The 16,392-nt window shown below is 38.7% G+C and overlaps 2 protein-coding genes across 11 annotated transcripts; one reads left to right on the top strand and one right to left on the bottom strand.

Annotated features, from left to right (window-relative positions):
- Positions 1-1,323: 1,323 nt before the first annotated feature.
- On the bottom strand, positions 1,324-4,708 carry LOC129579312 (testis-specific zinc finger protein topi-like). Of its 2 annotated transcripts, none has more exons than XM_055469274.1 (5): positions 3,537-4,708; positions 2,540-3,392; positions 2,126-2,379; positions 1,694-2,045; positions 1,324-1,622 (listed from the first exon to the last, which is right to left on the bottom strand). In XM_055469274.1, exons 1-5 carry the CDS (start codon positions 3,637-3,639, stop codon positions 1,499-1,501), a joined length of 1,686 nt encoding a protein of 561 aa, XP_055325249.1. In that variant the 5' UTR covers positions 3,640-4,708; the 3' UTR covers positions 1,324-1,498. The 2 variants fall into 2 exon arrangements, with proteins under 2 accessions (XP_055325249.1, XP_055325248.1); XM_055469273.1 differs by having other exon boundaries at positions 2,540-3,395; positions 3,537-4,495.
- Positions 4,709-5,260: 552 nt separating this feature from the next.
- On the top strand, positions 5,261-14,297 carry LOC129579307 (modular serine protease-like). 9 transcript variants are annotated; one of them, XM_055469255.1, is made up of 9 exons: positions 5,261-5,542; positions 9,924-10,266; positions 10,745-11,390; positions 11,489-11,613; positions 11,690-11,831; positions 11,937-12,704; positions 12,769-12,940; positions 13,095-13,578; positions 13,740-14,297. In XM_055469255.1, the coding sequence occupies exons 2-9, from the start codon at positions 10,212-10,214 to the stop codon at positions 13,922-13,924; spliced, it is 2,577 nt and encodes an 858-aa protein (XP_055325230.1). In that variant the 5' UTR covers positions 5,261-5,542; positions 9,924-10,211; the 3' UTR covers positions 13,925-14,297. The 9 variants fall into 9 exon arrangements, with proteins under 9 accessions (XP_055325230.1, XP_055325232.1, XP_055325233.1 ...); XM_055469257.1 differs by having other exon boundaries at positions 5,276-5,677; positions 9,989-10,266; XM_055469258.1 differs by having other exon boundaries at positions 5,282-5,395; positions 9,989-10,266.
- The last annotated feature ends 2,095 nt before the right edge of the window (positions 14,298-16,392 follow it).

The following is a 16,392-nucleotide window of genomic DNA, read 5'->3' as shown; positions in this document are numbered from 1 at the left end:
GAATGCATATAGACTGATATGCTCCATGGCACAGCAAATATTGCAATTGAGTTCTGGTTCACAGCAAATATTGCAATATCTCAATTTTAAGTGATTTGATGCGAATAGTTTTTCTTCACTTGAACATGACTGATTTATTTACAAAAGTAAATAGAGAACAAGTCAATACTCTTTAAAGAAATGACCCAATCAATCCTTAATTATTATAAAATGAAAATGAATTGTTATTTTTCTCGTGAAATTCAATACAAAACACAAAGCATTGCTCGATTGTTTTAATTCTCTTCTCGTTTTTCGAGTATTTTTATTTTCATATTTAATTAGAGCATAAACATTTTGAAATCTAACTTAACGACCACAAAAGATTTATACCGACATTTGATATTTGCACATTTGTTTGGTTGATTATTAAAAATAATCAAATGACAAATAAGATGTAGCTGCAGAGAGCCCATTGCGCCCTAAATGTGAACGGGGAAAATTATTCAAATGGCATTTCCACCGCGAGAGAGAGAGAGAGAGAGAGAGAGAGATTTATTTGCGTCTGCAGTTGCTATTCTTGTACGCGTATTTTCACGTCGAAAGGTATTTTATTGTGTGTCATTATTCAGTCTAATGAACCGCTGTATCTGACGAATTTCGTGCTTTGTCATTTGATGCTCTTTTCCGCTCAACTGACACATAAGCTCGTTCCTGGTGTCCCTATGCCACATGTACACACATTTTCATTCATACAATTGGCCGTGCTATGCGAATTGCACAGTGTTTGCAGCAGCCGTGGCAAACCGTTTTCGTTCGCGCTCTGATTGTGTCGACAGCAACTTTCGGTAAGAACATTTAATTGAATTGTAATTCTATTTGCGAATTCCACCGGGAATTAATTCAAACAAGTAACAATCAGAGAGTGAGCGAGAAACTTTTATTTACCGTCATTTCAGCTCATTCATTCCCTATTTCGCATGCAGCAGCGTCGATGGCTCGTTGTACTCAAAGCCTCAAGCAGCCAAGATTCTTGTTGATTTATTTACGCTCGCATTAAATCAACTCTACAAACGCGCTCGCACACACACACACACACACTCTCCCCGGATGCAATGACTGCCGTCTTACATGTTCTGTAGCCGACAAATAACAACGGTCGAAACTCAATAAGGTTATCTGGTGGATTTGGTGTCACGGACCAATTAAATTAACTCAGACATTATTACTAATAAAGAGACAAGTGAAACGCGTAAAATATTCATCTTACTTTTCCATTTGCTAGGTAATTGTGGCGCATCACTTCATTCTGTGAACAATTCAAATCAAATTGGAACAACCGAATAGGCTTCAATCCGCCGTAATTTTTATTGTTATGTGTATTCATTTTATGAACTTTTGTTCTTCCTTGAAAACATTTTTATTGCTAATAAACGGTAAATCAAAGGAAATTGGAACAACTTAGACTCTAAGAATGGGAAACATCTTGAAAAACGGATGAATAAATATGAGTAACGAATTATTCTTTGGCTATGCTCAAAATATCGATTCCATTGATCTTCTTGAAGTACGGACGCATCTGTGCTAGACCCATCAAAAAATCACTTGGACTGTCCTCACGTGTGCCATTCAGGCCAAGTAAGCTGTGAAAAATATACCAAAATATAATTGAATTAGTTGATGGAATTGAGATATTGAAAAATGTCCATCATACCCATTCTGATGACGCGAACGGAAATGTTTGTCTCGATCACCCTTCTGTCGAAATGTCTTTGCACAGACGCCACATGCGTACGGTTTCTCTCCACTGTGAATGCGTTCGTGATTTTTCAATGCATCAGATCGGTGGAAGCGTTTTTCGCAGGTGCGACATCCATAACGGCGTTCGTTGCGATGAATTAAACGATGCTGATAGTAAACCGAGCCAGTCAAAAAGGTTTTGTGACAATCAGAGCACTTATATGGCCGTTCTCCCGTGTGACATTTGCGAATGTGGTCATTCAAATCCGGGCGAATGGTAAACCTGCGATTGCAGCCATCTTTCGTGCATTCAAACGGTTTGATGCCTGAAATGGAATGTTTGTCGTCATTTTTCTCTCTCAACACATGAATTCAGTACAAAAAATGATTGCAATTGATGATTCACCTTTATGAAAACGAAGATGCTGATAGAGATGACTCGATTGCGTGTATCCTTTTCCACACACCTCGCACAAATACGGTCGAACGGTGGTTGTCATTGGCAGACTTTGTGTTTTCCCCTTCTTCGAATGAATCGCATCGATATGTACCATCAGGGCATTCACGTCTTTTTCAAAGATTTGGCCACATTTTTCACAGAAATACTCATTTTGTTCCGACGTACGGCTGTACAGCGTTTGGAAATGACTCTTCAAGTGCCTGTTTCGAAAGGGAAAAAAAAAACAATTTTCAAAAATTTGGAATGGAATTTTCCGGCATTTCATTCATTTGAATTGGAAACGCCGAATTGAGTGCTAGCGAGACTGCGAACAAATCTTGAAAACAAGCATCAATCAAAGTAGCCATGAATAGTTCATACCGATGCTCGTACAGCTGTGCCAATGATGGGTATGTTGCTTCACAATCACTGCACACAAATCGCAGTTGACAATTGATTTTCGGATTTTTTTCGTACATTTCGTATGGACACTCGCTCACGCGATGATTCAAGATGAATTTCAGGTTGCGACTGGCCAATTCACAGGAGCTGCATTCGTAACCGGTGCTAATGTCATGCGTCATCTTATGCTGGAACAAACCCGATGTATCCGCAAACAAAAGGTCACAGAATTCACACTGGAATGCATGCTCCAATTTGATCTTCTCGAACAATAGTGAGTCGCCCGCTTCTAAGCTTCGTTCACTTTCATCAAAACCGAATTCCGTGTGGGTTGACTTCAAATGCATGAAACATGCCGTTAGATTGTAGAATACTTGTCCACAAACCAAACACTTGATAACTTCAGTCGATGTTTCATCATAGCTCTGTGACTGATCCACGGCATTGAAGCGAGTATCGGTTGAATTGTGCTGAGTTTCCATATGCCGTGACAATCCCGATGCATGAACGTACATGCGATGACAAACCGTACATACATGATGCGCCTGCACCACCGATCTCTTGGCATCCTTCGATCGATTGTTCACATCACCGTTTTGATCCAAAATCTGCTGAATCACTTTATTATTTTCCGTGTACATTTTGCGCAACGAACTCTCTTCCCACAGAAAATTCATCATTTGCTCGTCAAACACAAATGTCTTGCGATCACTGTACCCGCAGATGTGCTTGTCAAATGCGGTTGGATGAAAGGATTGGTAGCAATTTTCGCATTGAGTTTGAATTTCGTACACATCAATGACACCATCGCTCGAAATGGATGCTATTTTATCTGCTGTGTGGAAGATGGAAAGAGTAGCATAGAGTGTAAAATGTTCGAATTTTCATTAAAACTCGTTGACCTTGGATATTTTGGACCGAAAAAAATGTGAGAAATGTAAAAAATGAAAGAGGCCGCCAATGAAAAAAGACCCACCTGTGATTCCATCGTGCAAAACTTCAGGAAGTTTGCAATATTCAGCAAAATCCTCGGTTCGCCACGAAAAAATCTCACACTTGACACTATGCTTCTTTTCCATGCTGTGTGTTCCGTTTGTTGTTTATGATTTGAATGCGCCGACTGATTTCGTGTTGTCAATTTTATGTCAATCGAATCTCCGTTGCTTGGCAACCGCTTCAATCGGTTTGCATGCGTGTGTGTATCTGTTACAACATACACCGATAGACCGTGCGCGTCACACTCAAACTGAAATACATGTTCATCGGTGAACGAATGACAAGCGGAAACTGCCATTACGCCGGTAATGCCAACGTTCGAATGCAATGCGAATGGGGAAAAAAATGAACACAAACACCGCGCAAAATAATTGCGTTCATGCAACTTCTTAACGATTGTCATTGAGATGGAACAATCGAGTCATTAAGAAATCAAAAATGAAAATTGCAAACGCTCACGCGCGCATTCGAAAAACCGCATCGGAACATTGTTGTTTGCACTAAAAATACACTTGACTTCACGATTCGGCGAATGAATATGAACACAGCGAATTCCACCTATTTGCATTTACCTCTTTATTCCCTTCAATTTCTCTCTCTCTCTCTCCCTCTCTCTCTCGCTCATTCAAACAATAATCTCTTTGGTAGTTTTTCTGTCGCGGGCGCGCGCACACACAACATTTCCATTTTCCACGATGCGATATTTTGCCGTCTGAAAGCAATTAAAATGCAAATTGAACACAACTCGAAGCGTTCGGCTTGGCTCAGCGCTTACGAATGCGTTACATTTGTTTTTCTTTTCGGTTTTGTTTGATTCGGTTTGATGCTTAAGTGTGAGTTAGTCGTTTATTTTTTCCTTTCTCTCTCTCTCTCACTCGGTTTCTCACTCTTTCTCCATTCGATATCGCGTATCGAAGAGGTATGAGAATCACGAGCCATCTTTCAAGGCGACAGCATTGGCAACAGCATACACACACACACAATCGAATGCAAAAATAAAACTCAAATAAACAATACAATGACACACGTTTCGAGGGACTGACACAAATACACTTGTTTGCAACAAACAAATAAACACACATACCGAAAATACGAAATTTTGGAACGGTATCCGAATCGAAGCGACGATTCCAAAATGCTCGCACCGAGTCCAACATGTAAATTGATTCAACATTTGCCTGTGTCGCACTCGCACTTTCCATCTCTCTCTCTCTCTTTCTTCCTTTTTCGTCTTTCATTCGCCTAGCTGCACACTGTCGCATTATTTGATCGCCGAACACAAAAACTCAAGACAATGTATGCACAAGTGATTTTACCGTGCGCACAATAAAACTCTTGGTTTTTTGCCAGCATAATTATCTTTGAACGTACTATGTAGGTAAACTCGCCTTCTCTTTCCTGCTCACTCTATCTCTCGATGAGATGGCAACGAAGAAAAATCCAGCATTTCTTTTACGTTTCTGTATTTTTTTTAATCTGTTTATATATATAATTTTTTTTTATGTTCGTCGTATTCCTTTGTTTGACTTTCAATCTGTGTGGAAATTTTTCATGGCGTACTTTCCTGTCGATCGAAACGAGTGAACGCACCGAAACCAGCGGCAGCATGGAAAAGAAATGCAAAGAAAGGGAACGTAAAGAGTGAGTGAGCGTGAGGGAGAGAAAAAAAGACGATATTGACAACGTCGTCGACGACGACGACGACGGCAACGGCACACACAGTAAACGAACAGCGAATATTTAAATAAAGGTGAACTCTTCAAGGAGTTGTAAACACACCGAATTAAAATATTTGTTCTTTTACTTTTGATTCGTTCGTTGTGCCATCGTTCGTATACCGTATATCGTTCCATTCGGTAGATTTGATTTTTACGAACTGTTTGCTAACTGTTCATTTACATAAAAAAAAATTGTACGAGGCAGCAAGAAGAAATGTCGGAGTGAAGAAAAAAAAAGACGGAACGGGGACTGTAACTGAATGTTCAAGTGCGTGTTTTTCTATGCATATCAACAACAGCTGTTTGGGGGCTGAATTCAAAGCAAACACACTGAACATCGACGGAAAATGGATTACGAATTCCGGATTTATATATATTTTTGTGTGTGTGTCTGTTTACGAAGGTGATTTTGTAACCAATGCCACAGATTTCTTCCGCAATCGATATCTGGCTTGGGAATCGTCTGTTATACGACTGATTTTTTTTCATTGTCGGTAGAAGTATGACACAAAAAGAATAACAAATGATGATGAGCATCAAATCGGAATATGGTTGACAAATAAACAAGGCATTCGCATTATATCACTGTGCAAACAATGCGAGCACGGGAAAAACGTAAATCGTGGCGTTAATACAACCGAATCACTTGAAATATCAAAGAAAATTCATCGTAAATTAAGAGAAACAGAGATAGAGAGTGAGTGAGTGAGTGGCGGAGTTTCAGAGTTTTGAGAGACTAGCTGAAAAATGTATGCAATTAAAAATTGAAAATGTTAGCTTCCCTTCCTTCCGTCGTTGGTTTCCGTAAGAGATTTCGTCGAATCGGTAAAAATGATTGAATAATTGATAAAAACAACGGTTTTCGTTGAGGCAACGTTCCGTGTGTAAGACGATATCTATTTTGGCTTTGATCTTCCACCATAAACCGAACGTAATAATTTCCGCGCAAAAGTGGCCCGATGTGGAAAAAGCAAACAGCAAGGAAACGAGGCGCACGGCCAAACTCATTCTCATATTATTTTATGAATAAATTTCGTGAAATGTGATGAATCTGTTGTTGTTACTCCTGGATTTTTCGCATTGCTTTTCTTTTTTTTTCTTTGCCGTTTCATTCTCAACTTCATTGTATATGAAACGGAATCAGAGTTGGCCCTCCGCTCCGCACAATGGTGCTCACAAGTCTCGCTAATCAAACACATTATCTCCAAATTGCAAACAGAGGAGCAGAAAAAAAATCACCTTAAATTAATTATAAACGTTTTATTACTGTTGTTACTGTTGGCGTGTATCATGATGTTTTCGGTGTTGTCGTTCGGCTGCCACCACCACCGCCGTCGCTGTCGACGGGCGCCACGCAATGCCTTGATCTAATAACATAATCATCGTTTTAAAAACATGATGCTCCATCGAATTACGTGCGGACATAAAAAATTAATATGATTTAGACAAACATCAGGCAGCGTTAACATAAGCCGAATCAACATCAAAAAACAACCTAGGTACATTGCTCGGTGGCTGGCGGGCCCACGCTCATTCGCGCTTATCTCCACATCTTATGGCCGGTGTTTGCTTTCACAAAATTTTCGATGATGAGAGAGAGAGGGAATCTTGCTCACACCACGCTCAGTCGACGTTGTCAAAAGGGAGAGATAGAAGAATTGCGCCTCTTGTTGCAAATGTTTTTCACAAAAACACAACTTTTGCCGTTGTTGTAATTGTTGTGTATATGCTCTGGCTCACACTCATCCAAATCGTATCGCTCCTTGTCTCTGGGTGTGCGGTGTGATGCCGGGAGCTGGTCGAAATTGGAACATCGGTGTGCTTTTAAACTTTTCCATTTCGTGGTCGCTCCGTCGTTTCACTTGCGTGAAGACGATAATTTGTTACGCTTCCTTTATGACAAGGAATGAGTTTGCATAGGATTTTTGCTTTAAAACAGCAACCAACAACATACACACACACAAATCCAATGCAAAATGACGAAACCTCATAATGAATTCATTTCAACGACGATGTATTAAAAAGGTGATCATAATCTCAATCACTTGATGATAACAACAGCAGCAATTTTCTAACTTTAAACTATTCTAGGAGTGTTGAATCAATCACAGCTATTGATTTTCACACAAAACTAAACGAAGAAGAGAGAAAAAAAACTGTGCCGGTTGAGTTTGAGACTCTTTTTTTTTGTTCGTATTCCAACGCAGTAAAGCAATTAAAAGTTGTGCAATTTTTCTCGATGTCGTTATTAATATTTTCGCATTTTACGCTCTTAATCTTGATCGATCTCGGGCAAAAGTGTATGCTTACAAAACGGGAAGCCAAGGAAGGAGAAAAAAAATGTTCAATACATCAATTATGCAATAGAGAAAAAAAGTGTCAAGTGTAAAAAAAATGAGGCAGATATGGCAACATAGGAGAGAGAGAGAGAGAGAGAGAGAGAGAGAGAAAAAAAATATATTGAAATAATACATGACACTAGATACGGAATATAAGTGAAGCCACCTCTTGTAATGTGGGAAGCGCAGCTAGCAAACGGATGCTGATGCGCGCACGACCTTCCTCGTCCAAAACTAATTAAAAGAAATATTATTAAAGGAAATTTATAATTGAGGTTGGCTGCTTGTTGCAGAATGAATGCCATTATCATTCTTCTCGGTCAACCAAGAAACATCCATTCATTCGATGAATGCATCAAATTATTTCTTGCCACACACTCGCCCATTCTCCTTCGGTTTTTTCTTCTTCTTCTCTTCCATCTATTAATTGTGAACCGCAATCTGATTTTTTCTTTCGCTCAAAAGGAAGATGAGACAAATAAAATTATTCATCGAATGAATATTAAAAGGCTTGTTACAAAGTTTACGCATGCAAATGCCCAGACTTTTCCCCACTCGTTTTGATTCGATTCGATTCGAGTGTATATACTTTTTCTTATTCTGCTTATTCACTTTTTGTATTAATCATTTTTTTTCTCTTTATTTCTCACAAATTAAAGCCAAACAAATGAGAAGCGATCAGCAATCTGCATGTTTACAAAGCCAAAAAAAATACCCCTTTCGATTTTGGTTCTGTAATTAATTGGTTTTACGTCGAAGATTATTATTAATTTTGCTGAGGATCTGGCGGCCAGAATCGATCCAAATAATTTGTTGTACAGATTTGATGAAAATATACAAATCAAGTCATGAATAAAATTTCGACCATCTTCTTTATTAGTTCGGAATAATAATGAATCACTTATGAATGTTTTGTGCGTGTAATGCATAATTTTTTTTTCTTCTTCTTCTGACGAGCACCAACTTATTGTACGCATCGTACATATAATTAAATCACATTTGTGATCAAAGGCAAACGAAAGGAGAAAAAATCTCTCTCTCTCTCTCCTCGTCTCTCTCTAAGATAGAGAGACTATCTTTCTTTCTTCCTATCTCTTTTCACGAACTATAATGTTTGGCCATAGATTTGGTCATCACTTTGCCTTTGTGAAGAGCATTAGCAAAAACCGCAAGAACCTTTTACATTAGTAATTGTAACGGCAACTGAGTCAAAGCGATAATTTGTACGGATAAATTCAATGACACGTTCGCTAGAAATTGCAACTAGCAATTGGATCAATTTTCCCTTACAAATCGTTAGCCATAATCTTCATCGAGTGGCTTAAGAAATTGGGAAATTCCGATAAATATTATCAGCAAGTATGATTTCCGAGTACAATTCACAACAAAGCATAATCATCATTTTATTTGCGATAGTGAATCTAAACATATCTCATGAGTTGGCAAAATGAGCACCAATTCAGCAAAACAAAAGTCTATTCTTAGTTCTGAAATCGGTTTTTGTTTAAACTCTGAATTAAATTGGCGTATAATTATGAATGATCCAAAAACGTAGGCTTAGATGCAATTTATTTCGTTTTGTTTTGTGTACGGTTTCGTGCTGATAAAGAGTGATTTGCGTGGAAAAATGAGTTCCAATGAAACGAGCGTTTTTACAATGTGTAACATGTTGAATCGTCACAATACCAGTTTCGCTCCATCTCATTCGCTTGCAGCGTCGTCGCACTCTTTTTATTTACATATCGATTGCCCGTATGAACCGAGAGCGCTGTGTGTTTACTCTTTGTAACACGGCTCTCTTATCACATTGCCGATGTCAACGTTGAATACAGTCATCGTCATTGTCGTCGTCATCGCCAATGGAAAAGAAGATTCATGTTTACTTAATTTCAATGCTTCGATAATCTTTGTGTATAAAAAAGTCCCCGCCACACACATGCTCAAAAATCGTTCATACAACAACACGCCAATAGTTTCCAATCATAGAATATTTAAATGTTTCTATAGTTATTAGCATGAAGTGACACACATATACAGATGCCCAAGTTTTTTTTTTCTTTCTTGGAATGTAATCGTATGAACATGAAATCTAATGACACTCTCTGTGTTACTATCAAAACCAGTGGCACACGAAATGGAAATCCCAGTCGTTTATATGGTAGATATTTGCATGTACGTGTTATTCTGTGTTGCTTGATACTTGCTTCTTTGTTTCCGTGTTAATGTTGAAAGTGTTGCTCACAGAGAGAGAGAGAGAGAGAGGGACAGAGCAAATTGATAAAGATTTCTTTTTTTCTTTTGTCTTTTCAGTTTTGATTTGTTTGTGTTTCGGTCTTCATTTATTTATTTTTTTCACAAATGATTTGGACTAATAGATTGACGTCGTTGAAAAGAAACGGCAACTAGTGATGATCGACATTCGAATACGTTTTACATTCATCGATCTGGTGAAACGGAGCTGATGGTTCAGCGCGCTATTGTGAACGAAGAGAAACAAAAAATTATCCGCAAAATTGTGACAAAGTGAAATTCCAGCTTGAATTAAACGCAATGTCATTTAGTTGTGTGTAGATTTATAACACAAAAACATAAATTAGAATGCTGAGATTTACATGTGTAGTTTTAATAATAAGCATCTTGGCCGTTGCTCAGTGTAAGCGGTTAATTCTTTTCTTATTTTGAATTTTAAATACCAATGATATGAAGATCGAACGTTCTGGACGAACCAGTTGGTCGTTAAGTTTGGAATGTGAAAGATGTAGTTTTTTTTTAAATTGTGATCATCAATCACAATTTCTTCGATTTCAATTCATTCACAAAATTCATTCGCTAAGTTCATACGCATTTGTGACCAACGATCATTACAAGTTGATAAGATTAAATAGTGTGGCACGCCACTAATGTTTACTAAAACAAAGGTCGACGACGATGACATTCACCTCTGCCGCTCAAAAGACGCTTAATACGTCATTCGTCTATTTATGTGGCTTAATGATATGCGTTTTAATAGTTGACTTATAATTAAACGTTGCTTTTAGATTAACCGCAGATAAATGTTTTTTCCCTGGTTAAGCGGTGATCACGCTGATGTCTAGTAATTTATTCATCTTTTTTTTTCTGAAAATAAATAGCCGCAAGAGTTTCAAGTCGAAATCCAGTCACACAAACGACACAGAATCGGAATTCAGCCACGCAAACGACACAGAATTGGAATTTTCCTGCACAACAATCGGATGGCAGTTGGAATTTCGGTGAACAGCGACCAGATGAGAGTTTGAACTTCAGTGAGCAGCGACCATATCAGGGTCAGAGTTTCACTGAACAGGGCACAGTTCGAAATCGAAACAATAACGCAGGTGAACAACAACCGTATCGGAGTCAAAGTTTCGTTGGACAGAGCGCAGATCGAAATCAAAACCACAATACACCAAGAACGGACGAAAAACGAAGTTTTATTGCATTGCAGTCAGACCAGAGTCAAAGTTTTAACACACCGAGAACGGTAGAGAGCCAGAGACACAATACGCAGAGACCCAGCCAGAGTCAAAGTTCCAACACACCGAGAACGGACCAGAGCGAGCGATACAATACGCAGAGACCCAGCCAGAGTCAAAGTTTCAACACACAAATACCGAACGACAATCGGAATACACAGAGGCCGAATGATAATCGAGGATCAGTCGCACAAACGTCACAATGTAACACATTCGAATGGCAATGTGACAATGGGCAATGTATTGATTCATCGGAATCGTGCGACGGTGTACGGAATTGCAGGTTAGAAATCTTTGGTTTAAATTTGGCTCCAAAAATTATGTAATGGGACGATTTTGAAGAGAAGCATAACAATTTTTCTTTCGTTTTCGTCAAAATAGTGATGGAAGTGATGAAACCACGGAGAATTGTATAGCATCAACATGTCCGAGGATTGCATTTCGATGCGCGTATGGCGCCTGTGTATCGGGGAATGCCGAATGTAATCGCAAAATCGATTGCGTAGGTAAGAAATGACAGAGCATGAAATCGAATCTCTTTTCATTTTGACCACTTTATACCATTTCGATTCGGTTTCTCAGATGGTTCCGATGAAGCGTCAGAGAAGTGCCCAACCAAAAACGAGCAACAGCTACACGGCCAGTGTGGTCAGAATAGTTTTCAGTGTGATAATGGTGAATGTATAAATGTGGATGCGATGTGCGATGGAAGCCCCGATTGCAGGTGAGAGCATGGATTTGGAATCATATTAAGCTATTTCAATCGCAATATTGACTTTTTGCATTTTTTTTTCATGAATTTGATCTACGATCTGGACTGAAAAATCAGTGATTTATCGGATGAAACAGTGAGATATTGTTTTGGAACCCATTGCCCGACATTTGCATTCCGTTGTGGAACTGGCGCTTGTATTAGCGGCAAAAAGAAATGCGATTCCAGAATTGATTGTACCGATGGAAGTGATGAGAATTGGGCTTTGTGTGGTAGAAGCAAGAATCATTCTTTAACAAATCGGCCACCGGTGATTCCGACGAATCCATCGCCAATGAATCCATTTCAAACGGGTTCACCAGTTTCTCCATTTCAAACGGGTTCACCAGTTTCTCCATTTCAAACGGGTTCACCAGTTTCTCCATTTCAAACGACCACATCATATACAACACCATCAAATCTGGCCTCCTGTCGTGCGGATAATATTCCAGTGAACGGAGATGCGTATTATCAATTCGATCGAAATAAGAAAGTGATGTACGGTGAAATTGTGGAAAATTTCGTTAGTGTCAACTATTCGTGCATTGAAAATCATTATTTGTTTGGAAACGGAACGAATATATGTATTGGTGGCCGTTGGCAATCGCCAACACCGCAATGCAAGCCAAGATGTAGTGCTACCGAAATTCAAGGCGTTACAATATCGGCGAATTGCTTTTCGATCATCAATAACACGCAAAAGTCGACATCATGTGTCCGACCGGTAGAGCCAGGTACAATTGCTTACGTGAGCTGTCAGCATGGTTATGAAAAAACTGGGCCACAACAAACTCTCACGTGCCGTCAAGACGGACGATGGAGTCCACAACCGCAAAAATGCACGCAGTATGTATAATTTCATTTTTTTCTATTTTAAGTTTAAATATAAATAAATTTTGAATTTATCAAGAATTTGTGGAGAGATCAATGAGGGGTCCGCTTACGTCGTTGGTGGCGCCGCAACAAACATTTCAAGAGTTCCGTGGCATGTCGGCGTTTACCGAAAAAGAGACAACGATGGAAAATACCAACAGATTTGCGGTGGATCCATTATCACTTCCAAACTTATCATTTCAGCCATGGTAAATCCGATTTTTTTCCCTCAAAATTGTCAATGCCAACAGTTCATATTGTTCGTTGTTACGAAATTTTACAGTTTTTTTTAAAATAATTTGTCCCTTCTTTTTTCACTTCATTTATTTATCCATTTTTTAAATGTTTATGGTTAAATTATAGCATTGTTTCTGGGATGCAAGTGAAGATAGCGCATTTGCGCCGGAAGCCTTTCAAGTTGCTGTGGGCAAAACATTCCGAGACTATTCAGCTCACGAAGAATACAAACCGCAATTCTTTTCAATTGAGCAATTCCACTATATCTACGGCTATAATGATTTAGCCAACTATTATGCTGATGACATCGCGTTATTAGTACTTGACAAGCACATTGAATTCCATTCATTTATTGCACCAATTTGTTTACCACAAAATCTGCAGTATCATGAGAAAATCGTGCCAGTTGGTTGGAGAGGAATCACAGCCGGATGGGGACTTGAACAATCAAATGGCCAACCTAGTCCTGTTCTCAAGAAAATCGAACTTCCAGTTGTCAGCCGAGAAGAATGCAAAGATAAATCATCATCCGAATTCGCCAATTTTATTACATCCGACAAATTTTGCGCTGGGTATTTGACTGGCGCGAGCGTGTGTCAGGGTGACTCAGGTTGGTTTTATTTTCAGTTTTCTTTGTGGATGAAATTTTTTAACATTTTCCCTCAAAATATTTGAATGAATCTTTTTTGAATCGATGGATGATCTCTTCGTCTGATATATGCGATTCGTCACAATTCATTAATGTATCGCAATTTCAATTGATAATTCCAGGTGGTGGTCTTGTATTTCCGCAAACTGTTCGGCAGAAAACGACATACATCATCCGTGGCATTGTCAGTACGGGCGGCAATAAGGCGGGCAGTTGTGATAGTGACAAATACACAACATTCACGAACATTGCATTTCACATGGACTTTTTGAACGCTCATATTTCCAAATATGAACCAAAGTACTAATTTCTTAAAATGTATTTAATTTGCATACAATTTTACCTAACGATATTTCGAAATTGAATAGATTAATTTAAAAGAAATAAGATCATCACAATACTCAGGCAATGCGTGAATCTTTTCTCTTGCAAGTAAAACGAAAGTCGACGCATTTCGATCAAAAGCAGCTATCAGGTACATTTCAAATTGCAATTAGATTAAAACCTATTTGTACTGATCAAGTAGAGAGAGAGAGAGAGGGTGAGATGAAACCGGTAGCAAGAATGGAAATTAGATTTAAACATCCCAATCAAACAATAAGTGTAAATATAAATGTGAATTTAGTTCGAATTCGTAATAAAGAAACGGCAATTCCAGTCAGTGAAAATAAAAACGAAAATATTAATCTTCTTTTTCTGTTTGCCATCATACATGTGATAGCATTTTCTCTCTTGAGCAATTTTTATCGTTTTGTTGAATTGGCGTTTGTTTCTGTTCGTTGAGTTTGTGAAGTGAAAGAAATAGCAACAGCAGTAGCAGCGATGTGTCGTTATTCCGTATGTTGCCAGTCGCATTCTTATATGTTGAATGTTATTACGATTTTTATGTATTTTCCAGTGTCATTTTGATGTGTATTTGGGTGTGTGCGCCTTGTCTTCGAGCAACGTGTTGATTCCGGTAGAAGCTGAACAGTTCCGGAAGGAGCTGATCGGATTTTTGTGTTGATTGTTTGTAAATACGTGGAAATACCTTATAGCAGGCATCCGATATTGAATCGGGGAATCAATTCACATGTTGGCATTTACGGTTGCCAACCAGTCGTCACACTGTCTGACATATTGTGCGACAATATGAAATTCAGCGCGCGCCCCACGTTCGTTCACACATATGTATGAGTAGGTGAAATTTTTCACATTTCAAATGGAAATCGATTGATTAAATTCGAAATGCCTTTTATTGCCAATGTACCAAATGTAACACAGCATCAAGCGACAAAATGTCTTCCGTTTGCCATTTCACCGTATAATTTTGCGTCTCGTTATTAAAAATAACGATAATGGAAGCTTGTATCAGAATTCGTTCTGGTTGTGTGTGTGTGGCGTGAAGACGACTTGCTGCCCTAGACCATCAACATCACTATGCTCATCGTCTCAATTGCAGCAGCAGCAGCAGCAGCAGCAGCATTGTTATTTCAACCCTCTACGGATTGAATCACCGTTTGTCGCAATATTCACAAGCAATTTGCTATCTGATTGTTCGATTTCTGTTATGTTACAATCCCTTTAGATAGTTATTCGACTGGCATAGAATAGGGCAACTAATAACCTCAGCAATCGTGAAATAATCGAAACAAAATCAGCAGAGAAAACGAATCAAATTGAATTTAATGGAAGAATATAAAAAAAAATCCCTTGCACAAATACAATTATCAAATGCTATAACACATTTGATGGTGTGTTCGAGTCAGCAATTAAACGATTTCTGCAATCATCCAATGATACAAGTTATTGAAAGTCATTTTCGTAAATCAATGTTCGCATTTAGCAACTGAATAACTGCATTAATGGCCAACGAAACATAAGATGACTTTGAAAAAAAAATCGTTTTGCTTTTTGTTCCCATTCTTGTATGTTACGTTGTAAGCAATGGGCAATAAATGTAAGTTATATGTGAAGTGGAAAATGTTGAGCGAACAGGAATATTTATCTGGTGTATGTGTGTGTGTGAGCGCTTTTTTTCTGTGGCAAACAATTTTGATTTTGATTCACATTCGATGCACGAAAAAGAAAAGAGTGTTCGACACACGGATGTCGCCGGTCGATTTCCTCCTTTATGATGGTTGTTTGGCTGCTGCTGCAGCATACCACTTTTCGATGGGGTGCCCCAGTCGTTTGAAGAGCTTCGTTCGCACTTGGCTATGATAACTGACTTTAAGCGATTCCAAGTATGCAGTAAATGCGCGTATCATATTTTCGTGCTGTATTTCATACTTTAATTGACAGTTTGTATTACACTTTAATCCAACAGTACCTCCGGAGCAATATCCATACCAATAATCTCGTGTAGATGTCGTTGTGTTTTTTTTTCTCGTCTTCTTCTTCTTCTTCTTCTTTCGTATTCGCTACTTTTTCATGCTCTCTTCGTTGCCGCTTCGTTTCGATCATCTTTCTTCAGGAGCAATTTTAGCAACAGAAAAAAAAACTTTTTATCGATGTCATTTTCTCTAGTCAAACTGTGTGTGTATTTGCGAAAAACCGCAGCAGCATCGCCAACAACAGCAACAACAAATGGAAAATAAATAAATAATAATATTGAGCGAAAAGTTAAGACACGATACGCTGTTTGATTTCAGTACATTACGCTATACTGGTACACCTAAACCAACAGAGCCACCACCACGGCGAATGAGAGCAAGTAAGAGGGAGCGAGAGTGAGATCGGGTGCGCTCTCGATGCGTGTGTATGTTTTGAAGTTCCGCATTATTGGCGAATAAG

The sequence above is a fragment of the Sitodiplosis mosellana genome, unplaced genomic scaffold, assembly GCF_009176505.1.
Source record: "Sitodiplosis mosellana isolate CC-2019 unplaced genomic scaffold, AAFC_SMos_1.0 Smas_scaffold_6226, whole genome shotgun sequence".
Lineage (NCBI taxonomy): Eukaryota > Metazoa > Arthropoda > Insecta > Diptera > Cecidomyiidae > Sitodiplosis > Sitodiplosis mosellana.
Note: the sequence above shows the minus strand (reverse complement) of the source record. Positions and strands in the feature narration are given on the sequence as shown.

What these genes read in the sequence shown, in the direction of transcription:
- LOC129579307 (XM_055469253.1), top strand. Translation starts at nt 10,212, where the DNA reads ATGCTGAGATTTACATGTGTAGTTTTAATAATAAGCATCTTGGCCGTT. An exon ending in GATGGAAGCCCCGATTGCAG is followed by an intron (nt 11,832 to 11,936) that starts GTGAGAGCATGG and finishes CTGAAAAATCAG; the next exon opens with TGATTTATCGGATGAAACAG. An exon ending in AACTTATCATTTCAGCCATG is followed by an intron (nt 12,941 to 13,094) that starts GTAAATCCGATT and finishes GTTAAATTATAG; the next exon opens with CATTGTTTCTGGGATGCAAG.
- LOC129579312 (XM_055469273.1), bottom strand. Translation starts at nt 3,639, where the DNA reads ATGGAAAAGAAGCATAGTGTCAAGTGTGAGATTTTTTCGTGGCGAACC. An exon ending in TTTGCACGATGGAATCACAG is followed by an intron (nt 3,396 to 3,536) that starts GTGGGTCTTTTT and finishes TCTTCCACACAG; the next exon opens with CAGATAAAATAGCATCCATT. An exon ending in GCATCTTCGTTTTCATAAAG is followed by an intron (nt 2,046 to 2,125) that starts GTGAATCATCAA and finishes ATTCCATTTCAG; the next exon opens with GCATCAAACCGTTTGAATGC.